Source organism: Cygnus olor, chromosome 28 (assembly GCF_009769625.2).
Source record: "Cygnus olor isolate bCygOlo1 chromosome 28, bCygOlo1.pri.v2, whole genome shotgun sequence".
In the NCBI taxonomy this organism is placed as follows: Eukaryota; Metazoa; Chordata; class Aves; order Anseriformes; family Anatidae; genus Cygnus; species Cygnus olor.
In genome coordinates this window covers 1,530,235-1,556,389 of record NC_049196.1, presented here as the reverse complement: position 1 = coordinate 1,556,389, position 26,155 = coordinate 1,530,235, and the positions used below count along the sequence as shown (strand labels likewise).

Here is a 26,155-nt window from a genome sequence, read left to right as displayed (position 1 = left end):
TTTGTTTGTTTGTTTTTTTCCTCTTTTTCCAGGCTCTCAGCTTCAAGGTAGAGGTGTGAGCGCGGGAGTCGGGGCGTGAAGTCCATGAGCGGAAATGTTTCGTTGCCCCCCGCACGGCCGCGTGCCGCTGCTCGGCGCCGCAGGGTGCCCGGCGCTCCTCGCCTCCCCCCGGGGGAGCGTCGCCGCCGCCCTCCCGCTCCCCCCCCCGGCGGGGCGGAAAACGTTTGGTTGTGGTTTGGTTTTCCTCGCAGGACGGTGAAGAAGGAAAGAAAACAAAATGATACCGATGAGACGTCGTCGTCAATCCCGCCTAATTTCCAAAGCAAGGCCGTGCAAAGAGCTGCGGTGCGGCTCCGCGGGGCAGAGCCGGACGGTGACGGAAAGCGGTGGGGAGCGCGCGGGGGGGGCTCCTGCCTCCTGGACAGACGGACGGACAGAGGCACGTCCGCCCCCCCGCCCCGCTCGCGACACGAAGCCTCCCAGTACGCCCCAGTAAGCGCTGGGCAAGGCTTGGGGCGCGGGGAGAGAGGTGCTGCAGCAGAACCGCACAAAACCTGCCGGGAGCCTGCGGGGGCTCCCATCGCCCGCCCGAGTCCCTCGGGAGCGCCGTGCTGGATCGGGAGAGGAAAGCGAGAATTTTTCATCAAAAAGAAAAAAAAAAAATGTGGGAACGGTTTGATATTTCAAAGCTTTTCGTTAGGAAATCTCCGCCCGGCACGTCCCTGGGTGAGCCGGTGGCGCGTGGCATTGCCCTGCGCGGGGATTTTGGGGTGAGAAGCGGCGGGGCCTGGCTGGGGAAGTCTTCGTGATGCTTCTTCCAGCTGGCGGCTCGTGCAGGGACAGGAGGAGCACCCCGTGCTTCCCTCCCCGGCCATCGTTTCTCCTAGCCGTTTCTTTCCACCTGATTTCTGGAGGACGTTCTGTCTCCTCGCCTCAAACTACTCGCTTTAAGTTGCCCACGTTCATTCCATCACAACCGTTTACTTTTTTTCTGTTGCTTTTTCCAATTAAGACACTTAGGGGAAATCACATTGGGGGAAAAAAAAAAAAAAAAAGGGGTGGAAAAACTTTAGAAAAACACCAATTGGCTTCTCCTTTGACATCACCCAAGCACGTTTTCACGCAACACTCCCCGTTTCAGCAGGCTGGGCTGGAAACCCCACGCTCTGCGGAGGTCTCTGGGAGAAGCAAGAAGCCGGGGTGGGGGGGTGAATCCCACCGGGAATTTTCGCTCCTCTCCCCACAACGCAGGCCCCAGGGCAGCCTCTGCCACCAGCTGCTGCTGGCGGGGAGGCGTTTGGGCAGGTTTTGTGCCGTTTTGCAACCGCGACCTTCAGCGGAGGGGGAGCGCTGCCGGCGTGAGGGATGTCCCCAAGGTCATCCCCCGCCGGGAACAGGGACGGGGACGGGGATGGGGACGGCATCCCAGAGCAGAGAGCCTGCAGGGGAAAGCCCGAAAGGCTGCGGCACCCAGGGGACCCGCCGGAGCAGCCGGCAGCACCACAACTTCCCCCGTCTCCCTCGTGCCCTTTTTCCTGCCCCTGGATCACGCGGCTGAGGCTGCAGCAGATTTTCCGCGTGGCTCATCCCCGTCTTCCGAGGCCTTCGGGCGAAATCCCAAGGGCGTTATTTCAGCTGCATCCCTAAATAAACGCTATTTGCTCCTATTCCTCTAATTTAAAGCTTTGACCCACGTGGGATGGGAATGCATTTGAAATGCATTTGCGCCTTTTGTTTGGTAAAAACCGCAATTTCTTCAAAACCAGCGCCACCACGGCCGGGCTCCACCTGCACCCCGCAGGACGCGGCCAGGAGAGGTCAGGGCAGGTTTAACGTGACTGCGGCCAGACACAGTTCCCTTATCTGCAGGAAAAGATGCTCTCTGTAGCTAAGTTTCAACCCAAAAGTCAGGATTAAGCCTTAAAAAATCTGCCTCTCGTGCCCCCGACACTTTCCCGTGGCGAAGGACGCGCGCGCTGCGCTCCATCCCGGCAGGAACCCCGCTCCTGCCCGCCGCTACCTGGGGACCAGCGGAGGACGTGGCCCTCGGGCAGCCTCTTTTTGGGAGGATTTCAGCCCGATTTCACACGGCCGAGCCTCCTCTCCCTGCCCCGGGCTCTCGGGGCAGCACGAGGCGTTCCGGGGATGCTCAGCGCCTGCCAGCACGCGCCCCATCGCCCCTCGCCCCCCGCAGAAGCTCTGCTCCGGGGATGTCCCAACCCCGGGACCCCTCGTCCCCGCTGTCCCCGCAGGGATGAGCCCCGCCGGGGACCGCTCCTTCCGGCACGGACGCAGCCATCCGATTTTCGCCGCCCCCCCCCCCCCCCCCCCCCGCCTCCATCCCCATCCTCGCCGCCCCCAGCCGGCCTCGCCGCGCGCGCCGCCCGCTGTGCTAGAATGAATGCCTACAAAATCCTAAAGCTATTTCTCAGGCAGTTTATGATAATCTCCCCAACCCCACCCCAACCCCTAACCCGCTTCACCCCGTAGCCCTCCCCCCCACACACACACCCTCCCCTTCCCCGCTGCGAGCCGGCGGAGCCTCCCCTCCTCCCCCCCCCCCCCCCCCCCCAAAAAAAAAGGGACGGCGGGGACCCCGTTATGTGACCCAGGTATCCAACCGCATGCGCTTCACCGAGGGGCTCTCCCCCTCGGGCTCGCTGCTGGGGCGCAGGAGCCCCAGGGAGGAGCCGAAATCGGCGCGGGCGGGATCGTCCCGCTCGCTGCCCTCGTAGGAGCTGGTGTTGCTGCTGAGGCTGTCGACGGGCGAGCGGCCGGTGGGCTCGTGCCGGGGCTGGTGGGGGAAGGTGCTGAGCGGGGTGGCAGTGTTTCGTTCCCGGTTGGGCGAGACGGGCTCCGACTTGATGCTGATGTTGGGGTTGGTGTTGACAGTCAAAGTGGTGGTGTGAGACAAGTGGCTCCCTTGTCTGGGCGTCCGAGGGCGGGGAGCGTGCGAGGAGGAGGAGGAGGAGGAGGAGGGAGGGAGGAGGTGGAGAAAGAGGTGAGGAGGAGATAATGGGAAGGCTCTCGTTATTCATCTCGTCGCTGGCACCTCGCCCTCCAATCCACTGAGCTCCTAACCCGCGCATCGCGGAGGAATGGGCCGTGATGCTGCCGAGCCAGGATTAGACCCTGCCCAAGCCCTTCACCACCAACACCCCGCGTTACAGCCCCGACCCCACCTCCGGACCCTGGACACGCAGAGGAGAGAGGTGCTGCCGTGCCCGCGTGGGACCCGGGCACCCCAGGGCGAGAGCCAAGTGCCAGCTTCTTCCTCCTGAGCGGGCTTTGGGGCTGCCACTGAGCCCCTCTCTCTTCAATCCCTGCCTCACAGCCTTTGTGCGACCGAGGGCGAGCTGCTTAGACCTTGGTTTTGACTGAAACACCCTGAAAAAGCTCCGGGAGTGTGGCTGCTTTGCTCCTGGCTGTGAGCAGATCCATTTCTGCACACCTGCTCCACGAGGGAACCGCACGGGACTTTGTAATTCGAGCAATTCACCGCCAGCACTAGGAGTTACTCCTCCTGCACTAGCGGGATCGCTCTTCGCAGTCACCTCATCCTGCCACAGGCTCCCATTTCCCTTTGGATGTGTTTTTTTCTTTTTTTCCCTTTGCAGCACGAAGTGAGCCGCCCACGGTACCCGTGTCACTTACATTAAGTTCCCTAGCGAGACGGGAACGAGGTGCTGCTGCTGCTGCTGCTGCTGCTGCTGCTGCTGCTGCTGCTGTTGCTGCTGCTGTTGTTGCTGCTGCTGCTGCTGTTGCTGCTGCTGCTGCTGCTGTTGCTGCTGCTGCTGCTGCTGCTGCTGCCAGGCAGAGATGTTGCCAAGGGACAAGCCCCCGGGTGAGCTGAACGCGGGCAGCGAGGACAACTCAGCGCTCGTCAGCTGATAATCTGCAAGGGAAGGAGCAGCAACGCCAACGTGAGCAGCAGCACGGCTGTCACCAAGTTTCACAGCAGCGCTGGCCACGGGGCACCTCTCTCCCAGCTCCGAGGCACGAGCCCCCCCCCCCCCCCCCCCCCCCCAGGAGCCCCCCATGCAGCCCCCACTGCCCGCTGCAGCTCCCCAAAAGCGCGGCGGCCGGTCCAAGGAATCGGCAGCTTCGCCGGCACACGGGGCTGGAGGGTCCGAGGACACCCCCCCTGCGCCCCCCCGGCCCAGGCAGCACCGGGCATTGGCAGTAGGAGCCAAAAGGAGGGGGTGGGGTGGGGGTGGGGGGGGGCACCCCTCGGCTCTGCACGCCCCCGGCCCCTCACTGCGCATCAGCAGATGGCGCTGCCCGGCCGCCGGTAAGGAGGCACGAGCTGAGGCCGGCCTCCGCGTGGGTGGAGGGAGGCTGCTGGGGTGGAGGGAGGCAAATCGGGGTGCAGGGAGGGCGCTGGGATGGAAGGGAGGACTCAGGGATGAAGGGAGGCTACCAAGATGCAGGGAGGACACTGGGACGCAAGGAAGAAAACTGGGATGCAGGGAGGCTGCTGGGATGCAGGGAAGAAAACTGGAATGCAGGGAGGCTGCTGGGTTGTAGGGAGGACACTGGGATGAAGGGAGGCTGCTGGGATGTAAGGAGGGCACTGGGATGCGGGGAAGAAAACTGGGATGCAGGGAGGACGCTGGGATGCAGGGAGGCCACCGAGATTCAGGGGAGAAAATTGGGACGCAGGAAGGCTGCTGGGATGCCGGGAGGACGCTGGGATGAAGGGAGGACATTGGGATGCAGGGAGGCCACCGGGCTGCAGGGCAGAAAACGGGGCTGCGGGGAGTGGTGGCAACTCTCCCACTGCTGCAGCGCCGGGGAGGGAGCTGCTTATCCAGGAGCCGTGCAAAGCCGCGACCGGCTGCGTCCTCGGAGCCACGTCTGCATCTGATACGGCCACCCGCAGATGCTCGGCCGCCGAGCGAGCCTGACCCCGACCCCGCTCCCCCCTCTCCCCTCTGTCATTTCGGGTGCCTGTGGTTTCAGCCCCCCCCCCTGCCCGAACCCGCCCGCGGCAGCGGCGGCACACGGAGAGGTGGCTGCGAAGGCGCTGAACCGCTGCCAGGGCCGGCGGGCTGGCGGGAGGCACGCCCTGCGCACCCTCCCCGCACCACGTTCCTGCCCCACACGGGGTTTTTTCTCACCCCGGCACCAGCCCGTCAGGTCGGGGAGCTCCCGGCACCCCCCCGGTCCCTCCAGCAGCCCTGAGCCGCTGGGTTCGGCACCAGCCGGCTGCAGTGCCGGCGCCAGGAAGGGCCCCGGGAAGCTCCAGGTCATCTCCGCGGCCCCAAACAGAGACTTCCCAGCGACTTGGCAGGTTGGGAGAAACGAGGGGCAACAGCCGGGGCACGGGGTTGGGGTTTTGGTGAGGACCCCGCGACGATCCAAGCCCCCGCAGCGCCTCCACCAAACACCCCGGCCACGGACACCCCAGGCGCCCGGGTGGGAATCGCTTCTCCACCCGTGGCGCATCTCAGGAGGAAAAGAAATCCCAGAAGCTGACCTTCGGCCCCAAGCCACGTGGGCTGGCAGCAGCGCGGGGCCCAATTAAAGCCTATTTTAGGGATTTTGGCAATAGGCAGGCTTGCTGGTGGCCGAGGACGACTTCCACGGGAGGAGAGGAGCCTCCCCGCCACGCACAAACATCTCCTGGGCAACACCTACTAATTACGGCAGGGAGTTCCCAGCACGCCTAGCCCGGGTTCTTCCAGCCCAGCAGCTTTCGACATTTTTTGCAAACTTTTCTCGGCGCAAACGCCAGAAGGAGTCAGGCAGGAAAGCCCTGAAGCCTCCGGGAGGTTTGACAAGCCCTCCGCTTGGGCTCGTGCCCCACCAGCCCCGTCTCTGCCTACGAGCAGGACGGTTTGCATTCTTCCCCAACTTTTGGGTCCCTGACGCTCATTTTCGTTAAGCCCCTGTTACAACATCGCCCCCAGCTCGCCTTGAGCAGGGCGTAGCTGCAATTAGCAGCCGCTTAACAGCACCTCCGCGCTGCCAGCACCCTGCAATGGGCTGCAGCACCACAAGCGTGCCCTTACAGCGCTTCTGGCTATAACAGCCAGGTCCCACTATATTTATATAACGAGCTTCCCCTCGCTTTTAATCCCGTGAAGCTCCTGGACCTCACCACGCCTGGCAGCAGGGAGCTGGGCGAGCGGTCACGGAGCCCCCCAGCGGGGCTGCGCGCTCCTTACCTGTGTTGTAGGCGGTGGGCATGGCCGAGAAAGGCAGCCCCTGCGTCAGCAGGCTCGGGGTGGCCACCGAAACCACCGGCGTGGTTAAAGAGTGGGTCGCCTGGGAGACACCTAACCGCTGCGTGTTCTGCTGGGGAAGCAAAGGGAGAGGTTGTTACAAGGCGTTGCGCTGCACCCTGCTGTCCCACCCCAAAAAATCCCCCCCCCCAAGCTGCCCCCCAGGCAGGTCCCGGGGCTAAGCAAACGCTCTGGGGGTTCCTCCTTGCAGCACGAAGCGCACCGGTTAGAGACTTTTAGGAGCCTTGGGAGGTTTGGGGGTGTTTGGGTGGGCATCGGGGCACTTCTCTGCTCAGGGCTGGGAGGGCGCAGCCTCCGCCGCCGCAACGGCCTCCGTAAGGCACCCATCCTCCCAGCTCCCTTCTGATGTGAAAAAAAAAAAAAGGAACAGGCGCTATTTTCCAGAGGATGCATGTGATTGCTGTGCTGGGAGAAAGGCGCGGAACAAAATCGACGCTGGCTAACGCCGCGCGGGGCTGACGCCTCCTCCTCCTCCTCCCCGGCCTCCAACGCGAGCTGCAGCACCGGGTTCGGAAGGCGATCCGGCCTCCTCGCACCCAAAAAAACCCCGCGCTCGGCAGCTCGTGGGGCTGGTGCCCTCGTGGGGTTTGGGGGGCTCGGGCGTCAGCGGGGCCGCTGCGGAAAAATCCTGCCCTTGGAGGGGCGCGCGCCGGCCTCCCCCCGGGGTTTGAGAGGCAGCTACGTGGGTGGCTCGGCGGGTCGGATTCAGCCCTGTTTACAAGGCAGATAATCTGCGCTGCCTCTGCTTGATCTGATTTAAACCGGACTCAAGAGGCTTGCCTTTAAGCTGCAGCACCCCGGCACACGTCACCCTGGCAAGACCGGGGCGGTGCCCGGCTCCCACCGCGCCCGGCACGAGGCCACCGCGTCCTCCGCGGCACGGCGGGCACCGGCGCGGGGACCCCGGGGCTCCCGCGGCGTTTTGGGGCTGGGCACGGGGCTGGGCAATGGCCTGCAGCCTCCCAGGGCCCTCCTGGGCCGAACGCTGCCCTCGCAGGGTGCTGGGTGCTGCAGCCACGCAGGGAAGGCGATTAGCAGGGTGCTAATTGCTAAAGCCCCGGGGCCGTCGGGGGAAGGTTTGTCCTGGCGTGCATCCCGCTGGCACCCGCGCCCGCCGGCGCCCGCCGACCCGTGGGGCAGGGATGCTGCAGGGAAACGCCGTGGCGGTGGGCTCAGCCCCGTCCCGTGCACGGCAAGAGCGAGCAGGATGCGACCCGCAGCCCCCAGGCCCTCCACCCGGGGGTGCCAGCCCCGGCTGCGCTGCGGGGAGCGCCCCCCCCTCCCGAGCTTTGATCCCGATGCATGCAGGGAAGAGGTGCCGAGGCATGCAAGCTCCGTGCCTCAGGTGCCAGGCGGGTTGCAAAGCGCTGCGAAGCCCCCCAAAGCTTCCCCCAAACCATGCGGGCATGCCCCAAAGGTGCGACCGCCGTGCTCGTGGGGAGCAGACCCTGCAGGGGCACGGGGGGCGCCTCTCCAAAGCCCCCCGAGGAGCCAGAGGTCACCCGCAGCACCCCGGTGGGGACAGCGGGGCAGATCCCGTGCAGGGGCAGGAGGTTTAGGACGTGTTTTCTGGGGAAACTGAGGCACGGTGCTGCCAGGGAGGGGAAGGCAGGAGGTCTGGAGGGCACGGGGAGCAGCAGAATTCATCCGCCAAGGCCCTGCTCGGTCCTTGCCCTGGCCAGGAGCGTCTCCTCGCAGGCTGCAGAGGCACCGGCTCGCTGCCGGGCTTTTGGAGAGCTTTTCCCTGGCCGCGGGAGCTGCGTCCCGCTGCGGCTCTCGCCCTCTCCTCGCTGCGCTGCCCTGCCGCCCATCTGCCCTGCACCAGAATAGCAACGGAGCCGAGTGAATCACGGCCACCAGCAAGGTGGCGTTCACTTTGCTGGCAGGAAAAAAAAAGGGAAAACTGCCGCAAAACTAACAGGGAGAACGGCCCCTGTGCACACAGGGGGGTTGGAGGATTCACTCGGGCTTTAAATAACATCCTCCCCACGGGAGGATGCCCCCCGTCTCTCCCGGGGGGGCATCGGGCCAGGTCTCCCCATGCCACAAGCTGCGGTGGCCCCGGTGAAGGTCAGGGGTGGCACTCGGGGACCTGGCTGAGCCCCTGGGGGAGGCCAGCAGGGTTTGCGCTCACGTCCTAGCCTGCGATTCAGATCTTCCTTCTGCTTTCCCTAAAAAAGGACTTTTTCTCGGGACGGGGGCAGCGGTGCCCATGCCGGTGGCTTTCCCAGCGGAGAGCCGGGGCAGGATGCGGGGACAACGGGGACGAGCAGCCCACGTCCCGCCCCGCCACGATGCGCACTCAGCAGGCAACTCACCAGAGCCAAGTGGTCCTCCGTCTGCCCGCGCAGGAACGGGGAGAAAACCGAGAGGCACCGTTAACCCCGCTGCCCGTGCCCGCCGCCGCCGCGCGCCCCCACGGCAAAGCCCTCCCCCCCCGGTGCCCGGCACGGGACCCCCAGCCCCACAGAGCCCCCCCCCCCAGGCTCACCAAATGGTGCATGAGCCCCTTGCCGCTCTGCGAGGTGATCACGCGCAGGTCCGGCTTGCGGCTGTTGGCGGCCAGCTGGGCGCCGTGCGAGGGCGGCGGCGGCGGCGGGGACTTGGCCGGGATGATTTTGCCCAAGGTGCTGCCGTTGGAGACGGGGAGGAGACCCGGCGAGGCGCGGGCGCTCACGTAGCCGTTGCCTGCGGGGAAAACGGGCACGAGAAGGAGGTGAGAGCGCGGCTGTGGCGATGCCCCAAGGTTCCCCCCGTGTGCGCGGGGGGCACGGGGAAGTGGCCACGAGCCCCCCGTGGCCGGGCAGCTCCTCGCCTGCAGGACATCGCCGCAATAACCAGCGGTAACTCTCGGGGCGATGACTCCTCGCACTGCTCCAGCAGGGCACCAGGGCCCTGGCGAGGGGGGGGTAATTACTCTTACGTTTACTTTTCAGGCCCCTTTTTGGGACCAGAGCAACGAAAAGGGGCTGTGGCGGAGCAGAGGAGCTGGTTCACTGATCCTGCTGCCCCTCTGAAGATCTGAGCATCCCTCCTCCTCCTCCTCCTCCCGCTGCTCCACTTAAGGATTTTATGTGCAAAGAGGAGAGAAAAAAAAAAAAAAGAAGAAAGGAAAGGAAGAAAAAAATTTAAAAAGGGAAAGATTTGATGAACATCAGGAAAGGAATAAATTGGATCAGATTACTGTTCTGATGAGGGTTTTTTTTTTTTTTTATGAATAGGCCCCAAAGATAGAAAGGCGTTTAGCAATCACCAGGATTCAGCCCTCATATTCATTGCACGTTAGACCGGGAAAAATAGGTCGCTGATTGCATTATTAATCACATCCACCATGGCATTGCTACATCTGCATTTCAGCAGGCGCCTGGTGGCAGCGGCGTTGCCCCGGCACGCTGGCAACGCTTGCAGCAGCGTCCCTGCCCGAGGGAGGGGACCGGCCCCCGGCCCCGAAGCAGCACATGGGGTCCTGAGCGTCGCCTCCGTGCACCGGGAGCTGCTCACCATCAGCGTGCAAAGCCCCCGGCTCTGATGCCCGTGACATTTCCCGGGTGACCTTCACCACCCGCGGCGCATCCTCACCGCCGGTGGCAGCGGCCCGGAGCTGTGCCAAAGCCCGGAGGTGGAGCGTTAAAAAGCAAAAAGCGTTAAAAAGCAAAAAGCGTTAAAAAGCAAAATTCTCCTTGCTAAGGTGGCGCTGCCACCGCTGCGTGCGCGGCTCCCACGGCAACTGCAGCTTGGAGGGACGCTGCCACCCCCCCCTGCGTGCAGCGCTCGGGGTGGTCTGCCCGGGAGAGAGCCCCCTGCCCCGCCGGCGTGACCGCCGTGGAGGGGGGGGGTGTGTGAAATGCAGAAATGGAGAAGAAAGAAAAGTCAAAAACGCAGAAACGGAAAAGAAGAAGAAGTAAAAAAAAAAAATAAATGCAAAAATGGAAAAGAACGAGTCAAAAATGCAAAAATGGAAAAGAAAAAAAAAAAAAAAAAAGTCAAAATCGCGGCGAGGCCCCTTGCTGCTGCCCCCGCGTCCCCGTTGCGGTGAGGCCGGGGGTGGGCAGGGTGCTCGCCCCCCTCCCCGAGGCACCGGGGGCGCTGGATCCGGGGATGCCGCCCGCATCGCTGCGGGATCGGGGCCAGAGGCACGGCGGCCGATGACTCAGAGGCAGCAGGTGACGGTGGTGCAGAGCCGAGGAGGAGGAAGAGGAGGAGGAGGAGGAGGAGGAAGGGGGGAGGAGATGCCCCGGGTACCCCAAAACCCACCCGGGCTCCGTCGGCTGGCTCGGGGAGCCCCCGGGGCCACCGAGCCCGCTCCTCGCGCCCGTCGGCACGCGGGGAATGCTGCGCTGACGTCAATGCTGACATTCACCGGCCCTGCCAAGCTCCGCGCCGCCGCGGCTGCTCGCGACAGCTGACGTGGGGGCGGCGGGCGGCCTCGGGGGGGCCGGGGGGGCGCGACGGAGCCGCAGAGGCCCCCCCCCAGCCCCCATCCCCGGCGCAGGGCGGTTGTAGGGCCGGGGGCGCCGCCGGAGCAGCGGGATCCAGGTCCCAGTTGGGTTTTAACTGGGGAAACGGCGAACCCCGTGCTCCTGCGGCGTGCTGGCGGCCGGCAACGCCACGGCAAAATGGGATGGTTGGGGTGCTGGGTGTGGGGTCACCTTCCCTGCTCCCCCCGGGGGGGGGTCAGCACCCGTCCTGTGGAGCTGCAGGAGCCATCGCCGGGTGCTGGCTGCGCCCACGCAAGCACCGGTCCCGGTGCCGGCCCCGAAGCCCTCGCTGCTCAGCCAGCGGAGGCAGGAGGCATTATTAGCTCATTTTATAGCCAGGGAGCTAAGCCACAAGGTCTGAGCCTCGTTAGCGCCGGGGCTCTCGCAGTGGAAAGGGGCCTTAATGAGCTTTTTTCCTTGCTGTAAAGTTCCTTTACAGGGCCCAGGCGCGAGGAGGAATCAGGTGTTAAGTGACTCACCCGGGGTCAGGGGAGGAGTGGGTTTTGGCTCGGGGAGCTAAATGCCAAGCTGCCCAAATCCCCGCCATGTGGCTGCCCAAGGCCAGCCCCGTGCTTTGCGGCAATCCCAAAACCAAGGAGCCCCCGAACATGCCGAACCCCCTGGATCTGTGCCGAAACGCCTCCAGGAAACGTGCCGGCTCGGGGCATCGCGGGCAAAACCCTCCCGCCGGTGGGACCAAGAGCCACCAAATCCTCCCCGGCGCCTCTCCATCCTCCCCCAGCTGCTCTGAACGGCACTAGGGAAACCCTTGTCCCCGTAGGATTTATGGGGAAACTGAGGCACGGGGCCGCAAACAGAGCCTGGGGCGCTGCCCCGCACTTACCCACGGGGCTCGGGCAGGCTCCGTTCGTGGTGTTCAGGTCTCCGCCGAGCATCGCCCCTGCAAAGGCATCGGAAAGGGGGGGGTCAGCAGCAGCTCGGGAACGCGGGGAGCAGGGAGGAGGAAGAGGGGGAACGCGAGGGAGGAAGGCAGATGGAAATCAGCGGCGTCTCATTCCCGGGGAGAAAAGTCCCGGGCGAAAATGAGCAGCATTCCTGGTGATCGGGTTTGGAAACAATATCCAGGCAGATCCGTTTCCTTTGGGCAGCAGCCAGGCGGCACGGGGGGCCCGGTCCGAAGCGCACGGCTCGGAAAACACTGCGGCTATTTTGTTCCAAGCCCTCCTGAGGGACGCGGGGCCCGTGCTGCGGGGAAGCGAGCCCCGGCAGCACGGCGTGAAACACAACCTGCCCTGGAACGCTCGCACCGCACGGAAACCGGCCCCGCGGCCCCGCTGCACGAAGGCGAGCGCTTGGGAAAAGCAGGCCGGGGCCCTTTTTCTTCCCCAAAAAACCAGACCCACCTCGCTCCTCGCCCCTACATGGGGCAAGAGGAGGCGGGAACCTGCTGCCAGAGTGGGTTGCAGCGAGCCCCCGAAAGCAGAAGTGCTGGGGGGGCCGCCGTGCCGGGAAGTGCCTTCGCCCTCTGCGTGAAAGTGGGACCGTGGGCTGTGGTGGTCCCCAAAATAAATTACGGCGTGGTGAAGGGCACGGTGACCCCAGAGGCACGGCAAGCACGGCGCTGCCTTAGGGGATGGGGGCGCAAACCGTGCCCGGCAGCTCCGAAGCCCGGCTCGGAGAGGCAGGACCCCGTGCGCCCCCGACCCTCACCGGCACAGCAGAGCCCCGGGGGTCGAGAGCAGGCTCAGCGATGCCGACCCCATCCCAGCCCCCAAAACCTCCCCTGGCCGCTGCCCTGCGCCCGTGACGTCCCCGTGCAGGCGGCAGCAGTGAGCGCAAGGACACGGAGCCAGCGCCGCCTTCGCTTTGGAAACAATAACGCGGCGCTCTGCGCCCCTCTCGAGCGCATTGCTAAAAACAAAAAAAAAAGAGAGAGAGAGAAAAGAAATAGCTCTTCTAACATGCGAAGGCCTGGCTCCTATAAACAGGATTTCTTCCGTGTCCCAGGCAGCAAGTGAATGAAACGCAGATGGTTGGACTTGGAACACCTCTGCGCTCCCAACCACCAAATTATCCCCCCCGAAACCAACGCTTCGTGAGCTGGATGGAAACTGCGAGCGTCGAGCGGGCTCTGCCTCGCAACGAAGCCTCTTTTTTTCCTGCGCAGGCCGGCAGCAGGGCAGGGTCGATGCCTGCAGGTGGCCTGGGCACAGGGCTCAGGCTCTGCCCTGTCCTGGGGGGAGCTGCTGCCCTTTGGGACCAGCCCCGGAGCACGAAGAGCCTTCCCCCAAATCCAGGGGCTGCTCCTCAGCTCCAAGAGCTTTCAGCCATCCCTGGGACTGCGCAGAAGGAGCAGAAAGCGAACGAGCCACCTCCGAACCACGGCTCCTATCGTGTCCAGCTGAAATCCCACCCTCTGCCCCCTCCAGAGGTTTCTGGGGGCACCCCCTGGCCCCCTTCCCACGCCCTCGCCTCTGCCGCTTGCAGCCCGTGCGACTGGCTCGGACCATCTGCCGCATCCAAAATAGCAGGCGGGGGCTTTCTGCACGCTATTATTATTCATGACCGCACCGCGGTCACACGTCCCCAGCCCCGTGTCCCCCCCCCGCTGCAGGGGACGTGGGTGACACGAGCCTCTCCCCAACCTGCCCTCCTCGGCCACCAGCCCCTGCTGGAAGCGGCCGCCCCTCCGACCCGTCGGCAGATCGGTGTCACTGACAGCTCAGGGACCAACTGCAGCCAGAAAAACCCTTTTTACGCAGCGGTCCCGTGTCCCCCAACACCGCCGGCACAGGGGACGCCGGCTGCCACCTCTGAGCCGGGACTGGCACAGGGTGACTCGGCTCCGCCTGGCTCCGAAACATCCTGCTCTGGAAAAGCACACCCGGGCGAGGGGGGGGGTGGGGTGGGGGGGGGACGGTCACCGGGACCCCCCTGGAGTGAGATTTTAGGGTGTCCCATATCGTGGGGTGCCCGCCGTGCCGCTCACCTGCGCTGGCCGGCCGCTGCGGCAGCCCCGGGGACACGGTGTTCCTCTGCAGCGCCGGCTGCTGCGGCGAGAGGAGCCGGGGGTCGGTGAGCGACGAGGTGACGAGGGACTGGGTGACCAGCGAGCTCCCCGGGTTGCTGAACTGCAGCGTGCTCTGGTTGGTCACGGGAACCGTCACCGGCATGGCGAAGTTCGGCGCGGGCACTGCGGACTGAAGAGAGAGCGGGAGGTAAAGGGGGGCCGTCGGGCAGGCGGCGGCCGAGAAGGGGCCGGATCCTGCCTCGGGAGAGGCGGCGACGTCCTACGGCTGAAGTGGGGGCCGCTTTGGTCACCCCCAGCCCCCTCGCTGCTGCCGCATGCTGCTGCCGTCCGTCCCGGTGACTTGGGGACCCCAGCACAGGAGCCTGGACCCCCCAGGAAAAGCAGCCGGGGGTCCGCTCGGACACAGCCGAGCTTCGCCACCAGCCGCTTTGCCTCTCTTTGAGGCCACATCTATTTATTTACCCCTGGTGTCTGGCCATGTGTTTCCAGAGCAGCCCCAGCAGGACGTGACTCAAAGCATCACAGGGGGGGAGCAGCGCCCTGGGGTGCCCCGAGGGGCGCCGGCACCTCCTTTTGTCCCACCGCAGAGGACGGGGGGACCTCACGAGGCCGTTCCCCATCCGTAGGTTTGGGACAAGCCCCCTAACCCAGCACCACTGCCCCACGGACACCCCGCAGCTCGGGCAGGCTCCGCTCGGCACCGAGCCCCTGGTGCAGGCTGGCGTCACCTCATCCCCTCGTCCCCTCCGGGTGACACCGGGGTCTGTCCTGCCACCACCAGGAGCTGCAGGGCAGGAGGAGGAGGCGACCCGGGGCAGCAGGAGCACGGCTCAAGCCCTATCCTCGGCCGCAGGTCGAGGCCCAGTTTCACCTACCAGCGTCCCCGCGGGAGCCAGGCTCGCCGTGCTTATCCCATCAGCCTCTCTTATGTCACTGATTTGCTCTTCATTAACAGGAGCAGGCACCTGCTTAGAGGCTTTAGCAGAGGCTTTGCTAAAGTCCCACTTCAATTTGCCGGGGGCTGGCACGGCACAGCACCCCGGTGCCGCCGGGCATCGCCGCGGGGCCAGCCCCACGTCCCGCCGGCTGCGGGGAAGGGCGGGGGGAGCGGAGCATCCCCCGTCGCTGTGCCCCGAGCGGGTGAATTCCTTTAGGGGGAGAGGAGAGGAGGGGAGAAGGGAAGGTGCTCGCTCAGCTGGCTGCTGGAAACCCTCCCACCCGCTCAAGGGCATCCTGCCCTTCACAGATCCTGCGGCTGCTCCCAGCCCGCGCTGCCCCACGGCTCCGGGAGGCTCCGGGGCACCGGGCTCATCCCCTCCCAGCCCTGATGCCGAGCCCTCCCCGTGCTCAGCGCAGAGGAGAAAAAGGAAAAAAAAAAAAAAACAAAAAAAAAAACGGGGGGGGGAGAGAGGCAGGGGAAGCAGGTTTTGTTGGGCGTGTGAACGATGAAGCGGCGGCGTTGTGTAAGAAATCACCGCGAGCGCGCGGGTGCGCGGCGTGTCCCCGGGAAGGGGAAGGACGAGCTAACGCGGCGCGGCCTCGGCGACGCCGTGGCAAAGCCGGGAGGGCTGGGGCCGGAGAGCGGCGCCTGGCCTTAACCCGCCTCCGGCCCCCAGCACCTCCGCACCCGGTGCCAGGTCCCCCCAGCGCCAGCACCCCGGGGTGGGGGGCGCAGCCGGGACCCGGGGGCGCAGCCGGGGCGCGTCTCTGGCCGAAATCTGGGGGAGAAGATGCACACGTGAGCCAAGCCTCGACCGGTTCTGCTTTCACCGAAAGCCTTCGCAAACGCGCTGCGAAACGCAGAGGCTTCTTTAGCGAGCAAGGCTGCTGTTAGCGCCCCCGGTTAGTTCTCGTCACACACACACACAAAACCACCGCAGCCGGTTAAAAAGGAGAAGCGTCGGCTTCAACCGCCGGCACCGCTCCGTCCCTGCCGCGCGAGGGGTTTAGTCGGGGAGCCCGATGCCCTGCCGTCGATCCCCGGCGCCCGAATGCCACCCGCCGAACCGCGGCGGGCACGGGGAGCTCCCCTGGGGCCTGCAGAGAGCCGGGGGGCCGGGGCTGCGCCCCCCACCCCGCTCAAGCCCCAGCAAGGGCTTGGAACCTCGTCGTCGTCGTCGTCGCCGCCGGGCGAGCGGCACCGGGGCGAAAACGCCTCGCGCTTTGGCAGCTGAGTCAGCAAGAGCAAGGGAGGTGGATTTCACAAGCCCCAAATCTCGAGAAAAGCCCGAATTTTCACTTGCGTGGGCTTGAGAGAAGCGCAGAAGGGCAGATATCGTGTTTTTTTTTGTTGTTTGTTTGTTTTTCTGGCGGGAGGGGGCGTGAAATTTTCGAACGCTGCAGCCAGCCCTTGAAAATTCGCCTCCGTCGTGCTCTCGGCGGCATTGATTACGGCTGCAGCGACTCGGGGCTAATCCCCCCTGCTCCAAGCCCTCGCTGCCTTGCCCTAACGACTAATTTGACACGCTCCCCCCCCCCCCCCCCCCCGCCTCCTGACACAAATCCCTTCCAGCGCTGTCCCGATGCCACCCCGCTGACGGGCCTGGGATCACGGGGCTAAAACCTGCCTGGATTCCTGCCACGGCCGCCAGCTGCCCCGAGGGGCTTGATGGATTTGGGGGGAATTAAGGCGGAATCGCCCAAACCGGGCTGACCCCGTCTGCTCCCTGCCGGCTCGTGGGGATCTCGGGGCGCAGAAGCCAGGGAAAACCCCTTTGCGGGGGCAAAAGGAGGCTGGTATTTGGGGCCAGGGAAGGGAGGCATCCCCAGCTGCCCGCCCTGGGGGTGCTGGAGCTGGCTGGGACAGGTCCCCCAGGGGCTGCTCCCACTCCTCCAGCTGGGAAACCGGAGGGACCCCGAGGGTCCCCGGTGCCGCCACCCCTAGGAGCCACTTTCGCCCTTTTTCTCCCCAATTTCCTGCCCTTTCGGGTGCATTCGGGGCCCTGGTGCATCGGCTCCCACGGCACAGCACGGCTCCGAAGCAAAGCCATGCAAGTCCCCCGTCACCTGGAGGTGGCCGGGGAAGGGGGGGGCTGCAGGCCACCAGCTACTCACTGCGAGCCGGTAACTCTGCATCATTTTATCAAACTCCTCATCAATCTTTTTATATTTCTCCTCCGTCTGCGGGGTCAACGCAAACACTTCGTCCCCTTCCGGGCTCTCGCACTCCCTGTGCTTCTTGTTCAGCGCCTGTGACGTGCGGGGTGGGGTGGGGGGACACGGGGGTGGCGGGGAGGGAGCGGGGACGAGGTCGGGGGGGAAATCGAACAGAAGAAAAACAAAACAAAAAGAACAGGTAATGAAGGCTTTCCGGCCACGGGGCAGGTACTTACACCGTATCGCTTGAACAGGATATCCAGATCCTCGCTGCCTTTACGGTATTTATCCTCCATCAAGGGGCTCTGGTCTATCGAGTCATCTCCGTCGGGCTCCGGGCTGTCACAGCCGTTAAAACCTTTCTTTCTTAACGTCTGAAAACACAACCGGGACACTTTGAGATCTGGGACTGCTGGGGGCAACGGGCAGCCCTCGGGGACGGGTGGTGTCCCCCCCCAAAACGCCCCCCGGCGCGGGGCGGCCCCGGCGCGCGGTGGCATTAAAAAGGGTCAGCGCCGGGTCGGTCCTAAGGGGGTTTTGGTGGATGGATGGAGAGAAACTTCCCGGATTTCATGTTTTTTTTCCTATTTTTCCTGACTGCGCTGGTGCTGAGTTCGGCCCCGCACCAGCTCGGATGCGTTTTTGTCACCCAGGGTCACCGCAGCGACAAGGAGGGGAAATAAACCCTAAGGACGGGACGCGCTCTCCTGCTAGAAACACAAAAACCGTTATTACACGTAGGAAACCAAAACCAAAACCAAAAAAAAAAAAAAGGTAAAAAGCAGGCCCGGGCCTCGATCACCCCAGCACCGTGCAGCGGCTTTGGGGTCCGTCCATTTCACGCAGGGTGGGCACAAAGACCCCGGGCAGGCTTTGGACCAAAAACCCCTCCGTCGTGCTCAGGAGCCGATCTGCAGATTGCGTTACGCAGGCACATTTAATCATTTTATTTTCAAAATACCAAAGGCAATTAGGCGTTATTATGGAACCGCCGCTTGCCAATTTTTTTTTTATTTTTTTTTTGAAAGTCAAAGCTACAGAATTTCCTGGAAGTCTTGGTCCCTTTTCATGCCAAATCCAGCAGGGGAAAAAAAAAAAAAAACAAAAAAAAAGAAAAAGAAAAAAAGAAAGGCCTTGACAATTCTCCTCTTGTCTTCCTAAACAGCAATAAACAGCTCTGTTTCGGGGCCAAAACATCCTGGAGCGGCTCTCCATCTACCTGGGGGCCGTATGGGCAGCGCGGTTTGCCCAAAAGTCGCTTTTTTTTCGCTGCAGCCCCTGAAAACTCTGCGAATCTCCAGCCGAACCCCCCGCGTTGCAGCCGTGCCTCGACGCTTTCTCCATCACCCACCCGAGGCACTTCCCCGACCTGCCCGCTCGCCCGATGGCGCGGGGAATTCAGCCCCAACAGCAAAGAAAACGAGCGGATTTGGAAACGATATCTCAAAAAAGCGGCCCAATTTCTTCGTGCCTCCCTCGTGCCCGGCGTTTTCGCACCCGGGATTTGGCCGCGTCCTCGCCCAAGCGCCGCGGCGGCATCCGAAGCCCCGTTTGGCGTTGTCGTACCCCAAAATCCTACAAAATCGTGCCATTTGTTGCCCCTTCCCCAGGGAAGGGCAGGCAGGGGCAGACGTGGTGGAAATGCCCTTTACTGGCATGGCCGGGAGCGAATTTCATCGGCGTCACCCACGGAGCTGGGGCTTGACCCCGAGGGCTGCACCGAAGGGGAGGTTCCCGAGGCTGTTTTTTTTTTTTTTCTTGTAGGTTCCCGAGGATTTTTCCCAGTTATTTTGCTATTTTCGTGCGTGCCCTTGTTTGTTTTTAGAACGGGCCAAAAAAAGCCCCGCGCTCCCGCAGCAAGGAAGGGACGGGTTCGCCTTTTTTTTTTGGAAAGTGCTTTTTTTTGCGCATTTCTTTTCCAAAACCTTTTGTTTCGCTGCTGTGGCTGGAAGACGGAAAGTTGAGCCTCTCTCCTTGCTCTGCAAAGAGTTTTTCCTCCTTCTCTCTCTTCCAGAGGCAAAGTGGAAAACGCCGTTCCGTGAGCCGTGGAAGCGATGAAGCCGGGTTTCCTCCAGATGTGTGCGGCGGGAGCTGTGCTGGGGAGACTCTCCGGTGTCTAATAAGGGCTGTGCCCCCCTCGTGGCTCTCCCACCTCTCTCCTCTCTGTTCACAAAACAGCAGGGAAACCCCTCGCCCCCCTGGAGATCCCCTCCAACTGCAGTCGAAACCTCCATCGGGGTCAGCTCCTGCTACCCTGCAGGAGGTCGCAGCCGAGCGGGACCCCCCCCTCCTCCTTTCTAAACCCCGCAGCCCAGAACCGGGGCAGGAGGCTTTAGGCGATGCCCAGCTGCACCGAACCTGCCCCAAACTCCCAGGATTTAACGCCCAAGCGGAGCAGCAAGTGCAGAATTACGGCTGCTGTCGCCTCGCCGGAGCGGTGCCACGGCCCCTTCCCTCTCCCCGGCCACTTCGTGCAATTAGTCCTGCTGTAATTAACCTGCGAGCCCCACCGGGTTCGGTCCGCTGCTAGGGGGAAAAGCAGAAGGCGTGAAGAGAAAGGAAACCCTTATTTCACTGGGCTGCATCCAGTGGAAAACGCCCACTTCCCATTTCAAGCCCGTTGAAGACGAACACCTTCGCATCAGGAATTTTTCGAAGGATGAAACCAGGGCGAGAAGGTCACATCCCCCCCCAAAAAAAAGCCCTTTCCTAGCTTTCCTGCCTCATCCAGGAGTGGGTTTACACCTAAGGAGGGTGAGAGAGCAGCAGGAAACCCGGAGCATGGAGAGGAAACGATGCTCGACCAGGATGCAGGCTCCTTCCCCTAAAGGAGGGCGACCGGGATCCAGACTGCCCCCGGCTTTGGGGAAGGCTGGAGGGGAACCGGGACGGGGCCGCGGCTCTGAACCCACACGAGCACAGCCCTGGGAAGGGGAATTAGGGAAGATGCAGCTCCCCTGGGACGCTCAGGGAAAGCAGGGGATTTGCAGCCTGACTTTAAGAGCTGGAGCACCCCGGTCCCCCCCAGCAGCTCTGCCCCGTCCGTCGGGAGCTGGCACGTCAGCGGGGCTGCGGGAAACGAGGAGCGACAGCGAGAGCAAAGCCGGCGTGATCCCCGGCCGGGCGCGCACGTGGCACCCAGCGTGCCTGCCCGGGGGCCTCAGCTGTCCCCCGACCGATTAAGGAGCCCCCCCCCGTGCAGGCAGGGAGATTTTCTCAGACTTAAAAGCTTGCCGCAGCCAGGACTTGGCCGGGCGCAGAGCACAGGGGCTGAAAGCCCTCCCGACGCACGGGGTAAACGCGTCCCCAGGGAGCGCCGCCCCTCGCCGAGCTCTTTAATTTCGGGACCTTCCCATCCGGAGGCTTTTTGCTCCGAGGGTGCCCAGCTGCTCGCTTTCCTTCTTTCTCTTTCAAGGGGAGCAAGGTGAAATCCTCGCCTTGTTCCAAGCGCTGGTGCGAAGGAAAAGCCCAAATCCCCTCCGTCACGAGCCCGCGCTCGCTCCCCTTGCACCGGGAAAACCAACTCGAGGGGCTTCTCCCCGGGCTGCCAACGGCCCCACGGCCACCCTCAAACACCCGAGATGCTGCTGGGGGCTGCGGCCCTCCTGGGGGGACGGGACACGGGTGTCACAGCCACCTCCGCCCAGCCAAATCTCTGCTGCTCAGCCCCTCGCAGTCAGCTTTGGAGCAGAAAAACCCTGGAGCGGCCCCAGCCCTGCTCCAAGGGACGAGGACGGATGCTCGAGCAGCTTCAAACCTGCCCGAGCAGGATCTCCCCGCGCTCGGGAGCGGGTGACAGCAGCTCTGCGTGCCGAGCTGGGGCTCTCCTCCCCGCCATCCACCCGGATCCTTCCCCTCCCGACGCTCCTCTCTCCAGCTTTGGATGCAGATTCATCGTTTCATGTGGTGCAAACACAGAATTTCTTTGGGTGCCAAGGACTGCGTGTAACTTGTCGGCTTGGGAGTGTTTGCATCTTGGACCATAAGGGAACAGAGAATGCTGCCCAAAATGTTTACGGTATTTTTAGGCCAAGACAAATCTGTTCGACGCTGCGAGCTCCAGTATGAGCATCCTGGAGAGGCTGGGCGAGGAACCGCGGCTGTAAAACCACCGCGTGGTGCTCGGGGCACTTCCCTGCCTGGGGACGGGGCCGTGCGCCTCAAAAAGGGTCCAGAAAAGGCATTTTGAACAATTTAAGGCTCAAGCGTGCGCGGGCAGGGAGGTCTCCAAAGGTCCACAGGACGGGCAGGTGCTGCTGCTGGCGCAGAGGACGGCTCAGAAATGAGACGTTTCGGGGAGGAGCGAGAAAAAAAATAATAAAAATTCCGATTCGTGAGCTAGGCTGTGGGCTTTTTTTTTTTTTTTTTTCTTCCCTTCACGAAATCAAAGCCTGAGGCTGCTGAATTGCACCGGAGAGATTCAAAGGCAGCAGTGACAGGTCCGAGCGGCGGGGGAGGACGATCCCTGCAGCGCTTCGGGGCCTCGCCGCGCGAGGTCCGAGCGGCTCCGTGCCGGGGAGCGCCCGCGCCCCCCGCGGCACCGCTCTGATCTGCTGCTGCTCGCCCGCCCCGAGTGCCTGACGGCTCGGCGGGTGTTAATTCCTGCCTGCCTGTAATGTCAATAATTACCCGGCCGGCCCCTTGCGTTTGTCTGAATTTGCCCAGGCGTAAACGGGAGCTGCCCACACGCGGCTCGCCGCCGAGGAGCGAGGAGCGTGCGGCGCCCTCGTGCCATCGCCGCTCTGCGGGGCGCCCGGTGAACACCCCTGAGCGGGGGTGGGACCAGAGGCACCCAAAGGTCCCTCCCAACCCGAATTATTCGGTGAGGCAGGTCCTGGTGTCCTGCAACCCCACCGTGAGCACCTGGAGCAGCTTCAGGGGAACAGCGCCAGCTGCAGCCATGCGCCCAGCGCTGCAGCCCCGGGAGGTGCCTCCGAAACCACCCCGGGTTCGCCTGCGCCACGGGCAGATCCCCCAAAGCAAATCCCAAAAGCACACCTCGCTTTCGCAGCCCTAAAACAGCACCCAGCTCCAGGTGGCTTCCAACTCCGCCGCCCAGAAGTGAGGATTTGTGCACGCTCAACCAAAAAGACGCAAAATCAGCCCGGCACCGGCCGTCTGCGCGTCCCCCTCCCGGCCCCAGCCTCCTCCCGGCCTCGGCCCCGGCCTCACCTCGATGATGTCCGCGTTGGTCCGGCTCTCGTGGGGCTCGTTGTACTCGGTGTACTTGAGCAGCACCTTGTCCATGTCGGTGCTGGCGTACTGGAACAGCTTGTTGGAGTGGTTGAAGATGATCAAGGCGATCTCGCAGTCGCACAGGACGCTCAGCTCGTAGGCTTTCTTCATCAAGCCGAATTTGCGCTTGGTGAAGGTCACCTGGAAGCAAGCGGAGAGGATTCGGGATGAGCACCGGGGCCGAAACCAAAGGGAAGGGCAGAGGGACATCTCCTGTCCTCGGTCCCCCACGGGGACCACAGCCCCAAGCTCTCCCCTCTCACCTCCCTCTTCCGCACGCTCACGCGGCCCAACGGATTCGTGCCGATGCCTATTTTGGGCTCGGTGCGAGGCAGACACTTCACAAGCACAGAGATGATTATCAGCATTGGAAATCGCATATTGCCAAATCAAGAGAAAAGAAATTTCAGCAAAATCCCCAGCAGAGCTACCATCTGTCCGGGGGCTGAGGGTTGTTGGTTTTTTTTGTTTTTTTGTTGTTTTTTTTTTTCCCAGCCCAACATTCATGCAGCGCAGAGCTCTTCCTCGCTCGCCGCGGCCGCTCGGATGGCACCGGACCCCGGGAGCAGCGGAGCCGGGGCCAAGTCCCCCCCGGCACAGAAAAGGAGCGCTGGGAACAAAGCTTTGGGCCTTGGGGTTGGCCCCTCTGCGTGTCCCACTCTGCATTTGACATGTGACATTGCCGGGGCATCTCCCGCACCGCCTGCCCGGCCAGCAGGGTCGCCGCGGCCCTATCCTGCCCCTGCTTCCAACGAGGTGCCCCCTAACACCTCGACAGCCCCCCCCCAGCACCTCGTGCATGGGTCAGGAGAAGGCGGGGGGCCAGGAACGAGGTGGCCACAGCTGCGGGGAGCTGGGCACGAGCTCCAAACCCAAGCAATTCACAGCCCAAACCCAGCCCCACCAGGACCCCGCTGGCCGGGTTGGGGCTGGTTCACACGCAGATGCTCCGGCTGCCCTCAAGCAAACGCTGAACCCCCCCCCCCGCCCCGAACCCTCCAGCGACAAACTGCTGGAGAAAGGCGCGACACTTGGCCAAAGCTCCCTGAGCAAGAAGCAAAAAACAGGAACAAAAAGGAACAAAGAGGCAGGGAGGCTCCCGCGCCGCTTTGAGCGCTGCCCTTGCGGGTGAGGCAGCAGCCGGGGCATGGCCGGGGATCGCCGCCCGCGGGCACGGGAGGGCTCGACCCCATTACGGCCTCAGAGCCCAACAGCTTCAGCTCCAAGCACGGCGGGACGAGCGTGGATGAGGATTTTGCTTCCACGAGTCTCTGTTTGGAGGAGTAAAAGAGCTGAGCCTGAGGCCACCTGAGCTTCCCCCTCCACCCCGGCGCAGATGGATGGAGCGCGTCTCGCCGAGCCGGCCACGGCACAGCCCGGGGAGCCCCGGCGCGGGGAGCTGCCCACCACCCCCTTGCCATCTCCCGGGGATGATTAAGCATTAACGAGATTCAGCTCTAATCGCCTCACCCGCTGCTCCCCGCCACGTGCGCCCGCTCGCCCCGGTGCTCCAGCGGCTCCGAGCGTGCGCTCACGTGGCCGACGTCCGCGCGAGCCCGGCCTCGCCGTGCAGCGAGACGCTCGAGGGCCAAGGGGTTCCGAACACCCGTGGGGACCCCCCCTCCTGCTCTGGGGGTCAGAATGAACCCACACAACGAGCAGCCACCAGCAGGACCCACAGCACCGAATAAACCCCCCGTGGCTCTGCAGACGAGGGGATGTTTCCCCTACAGGTGGGGGACAGGGCTCAGGAGCACCCCCCTGTCTCAGTGCCCCGCAGAGGAAAGCTCAGATTTGCCCTTTAACCAGCCTCGTCGCGCCACCGTCCCCGGCGCCACCGCCCCGCACATCCACCAGGGACCGGGGAGAAAAACCCCAAACCCGGCCGAGCCAAGCCGGGGGCCGGGGCGCACACAGGTGCGAGCCTCATCTCCGAGAATTAACCTCCTAAGGCTAAGAGGGTAATCAAATCTCATGCTTCGGGGCGTAAGCCGATCACCGAAGGGGTCAGGAAGGTATTACTGCCCCGCACAGCCCCGCGCCACCAGCGGCTTTTTGCCTTTTCCCTGATGCAAACCATATTGGCCGCTGCCAGAGTCAGCAGCCTGGCCCTGAAGGGCTGATGGTCTGATCTGTCGTGGCAAATCCTCTCCAGTAATTCCCCTAATGACATTAGTGACTCTTACTCGCTTTCCTCCCCGGGCTTTGGCTTCTGCTGTAATCCCGGTCTCCTCCGCACGGGCTTGTGGATGGCTGCTGATGGACCCGAGGGAGCAGCAGCCCCGGCGGGGACGTGGGTGCCGCCGCAACATTCCCCCTCTGCAGCCCTCTCCTTGCCAGGCTGCAGGATCCGGCCGGGCGATGCAGGCTGTGACCACGGGACCTCCATTTGAGCTGGCTGCAGGGCAGCAGCACGAAACCCCGTGCGTAATCCAGCAGCCTCGGGCTCCGCGAACCCCGGAGCGCAGCACGGAGAGCGAGCCCTTCCCCGTGCCTGCCCTCACCCTGGTTTTAAGCCGGCTTCGCCGAGCAGCCGCGCACAAAGCGCCGCCACGGACATCCCCCACCTGCAGCAGCGGCAGCAGGAGAAGGAGGGGAACAAACCAGATGAGGCGAGACGGGGGCGTTGGTGAGCCCGGCGACCTGAGCCCGCAAAGCCGCTTCCCCGCGGGGCCAACGCCACGGCACCGCCGGAGGCTCCGCGCCGCCCCGCAAACGCCTGCCACCGCCTCGGCTGCCGGCACAGAGCCGCCTCTTCCCCTTCCCGATGGCTTCCACAGCAGCGCCGGGCTGTGCCACCAAGCCCCGGGGTGACCAAACGTTTGCCCTCCGTTTCAGCCTCCCACGGGGCGCCACTAAGCGGCTGCGCGCACCCAACGCCGGGCAGCGCCGGCGCATCCCTGCAGCAGCCCCTCGTGCCCCTGCGCGGTGCGGAACCGAGCAGCGCCGCGAGCGTTTGGGACCTTACCGAAACCATTTCACGCCCGTCCTGACCCCCCAGCACCACCCCATAAAGCCGGGAGGAGGCGGCCCTGCGGTTTTCTCTTGTTTAGCTGCGGAGCAACAAAACGGCTCCGCGGATTTTGCCGCTTGCCACCTTTTACGCGCTAGGAACGCACACCGTGCCCACGGTTTTGGGGTTTTCCTTAGAAAAAAAAAAAAAAAGCAGCAGGAAAGAAGCGGAGCGGGACACGCTGCGGCACCTGCAGCTGGAAGTCTCACAGCTACGGGGAAAAACATCGATGGATCCATCCCAGGGCAAAGCTGCTCCAGCAAAGCGCTGCCACTCCACCCGTCAGGCTCAGCAAAGAGAAAAAAAACGAGGGAAAAACTTGTGTTTTTTTTTACTCTAAGATACACGCCTGTGTTTTTCACGCATGCACACACAAGCACGCGTGGCAGCGGCTTGGCTTCAGCCCAGCACAAGTCTGGCACAACAAGAAAAAAAAAAAAAAAAGATCCCCGGGCAGCTACAAGTTTTCAAGCGAAAAAAAAATAAAAATAAAAATAAAAATATAAAAATTGTTTGGGTTGTTTGCGTTCAGAAAAATGGAGACTTGTTGTGGCTGCTTTTTGTTGGAAAAACCTCACGGAAAATGTCAAACGAAATATATTTTCTGCAAGAAGAAAAAAAATAGAATAGCAGCAGCTAAGTGGAGAAGACGCTTTTCTGGAAAAGCACTTAGATGGAAATGGCACGAGCGGCTCCAGGACGCGGCTGCGGCCGGCCCAAGAAAATGGGGCTATTTGCCCTGTTTTTGGGCAACTGTCACAAACGGCCTGAATCCAGCCCCAGGTGCCGAGCTCCGCCCGTCTCTTTACCTTATGGGTTAGGAAAGAAAAGCACAGGTTGGCCCCGAGGGGGTGGAAATGGGGATTCTAGAAATGGGACCCTGGAAATATGTGAAAAAAGGGTTTTGGGGAGGGGGGCACCCACCTGCCGGTTGCGCTCGTCCGTGATCCGCTGGATCTGGATCTTTTTTCTCCCCATCTTCTCGGGAAATCCTCACCGCAGCGGGGCGACTCGGCTCAGGGGAGGCGAAGAGGAGCCCCCTTTTTAAAAGGCTTTCATGAAAAAGCTTGGGGGGGGGGGGTGGGGAGGGGGG

At 63.3% G+C, this 26,155-nt stretch overlaps 1 protein-coding gene across 4 annotated transcripts; it reads right to left on the bottom strand.

The window, feature by feature from the left end:
• MEF2D (myocyte enhancer factor 2D) lies at positions 1 to 26,129 on the bottom strand. 4 transcript variants are annotated; one of them, XM_040538962.1, is made up of 10 exons: positions 25,987 to 26,129; positions 21,987 to 22,190; positions 17,051 to 17,188; positions 13,677 to 13,887; positions 11,571 to 11,627; positions 8,740 to 8,936; positions 8,567 to 8,587; positions 6,171 to 6,300; positions 3,655 to 3,895; positions 1 to 2,927 (listed from the first exon to the last, which is right to left on the bottom strand). In XM_040538962.1, exons 1-10 carry the CDS (start codon positions 26,038 to 26,040, stop codon positions 2,600 to 2,602), a joined length of 1,581 nt encoding a protein of 526 aa, XP_040394896.1. In that variant the 5' UTR covers positions 26,041 to 26,129; the 3' UTR covers positions 1 to 2,599. The 4 variants fall into 4 exon arrangements, with proteins under 4 accessions (XP_040394896.1, XP_040394897.1, XP_040394898.1 ...); XM_040538963.1 differs by having other exon boundaries at positions 6,171 to 6,297; XM_040538964.1 differs by lacking the exon at positions 8,567 to 8,587.
• Between the last annotated feature and the right edge of the window lie 26 nt (positions 26,130 to 26,155).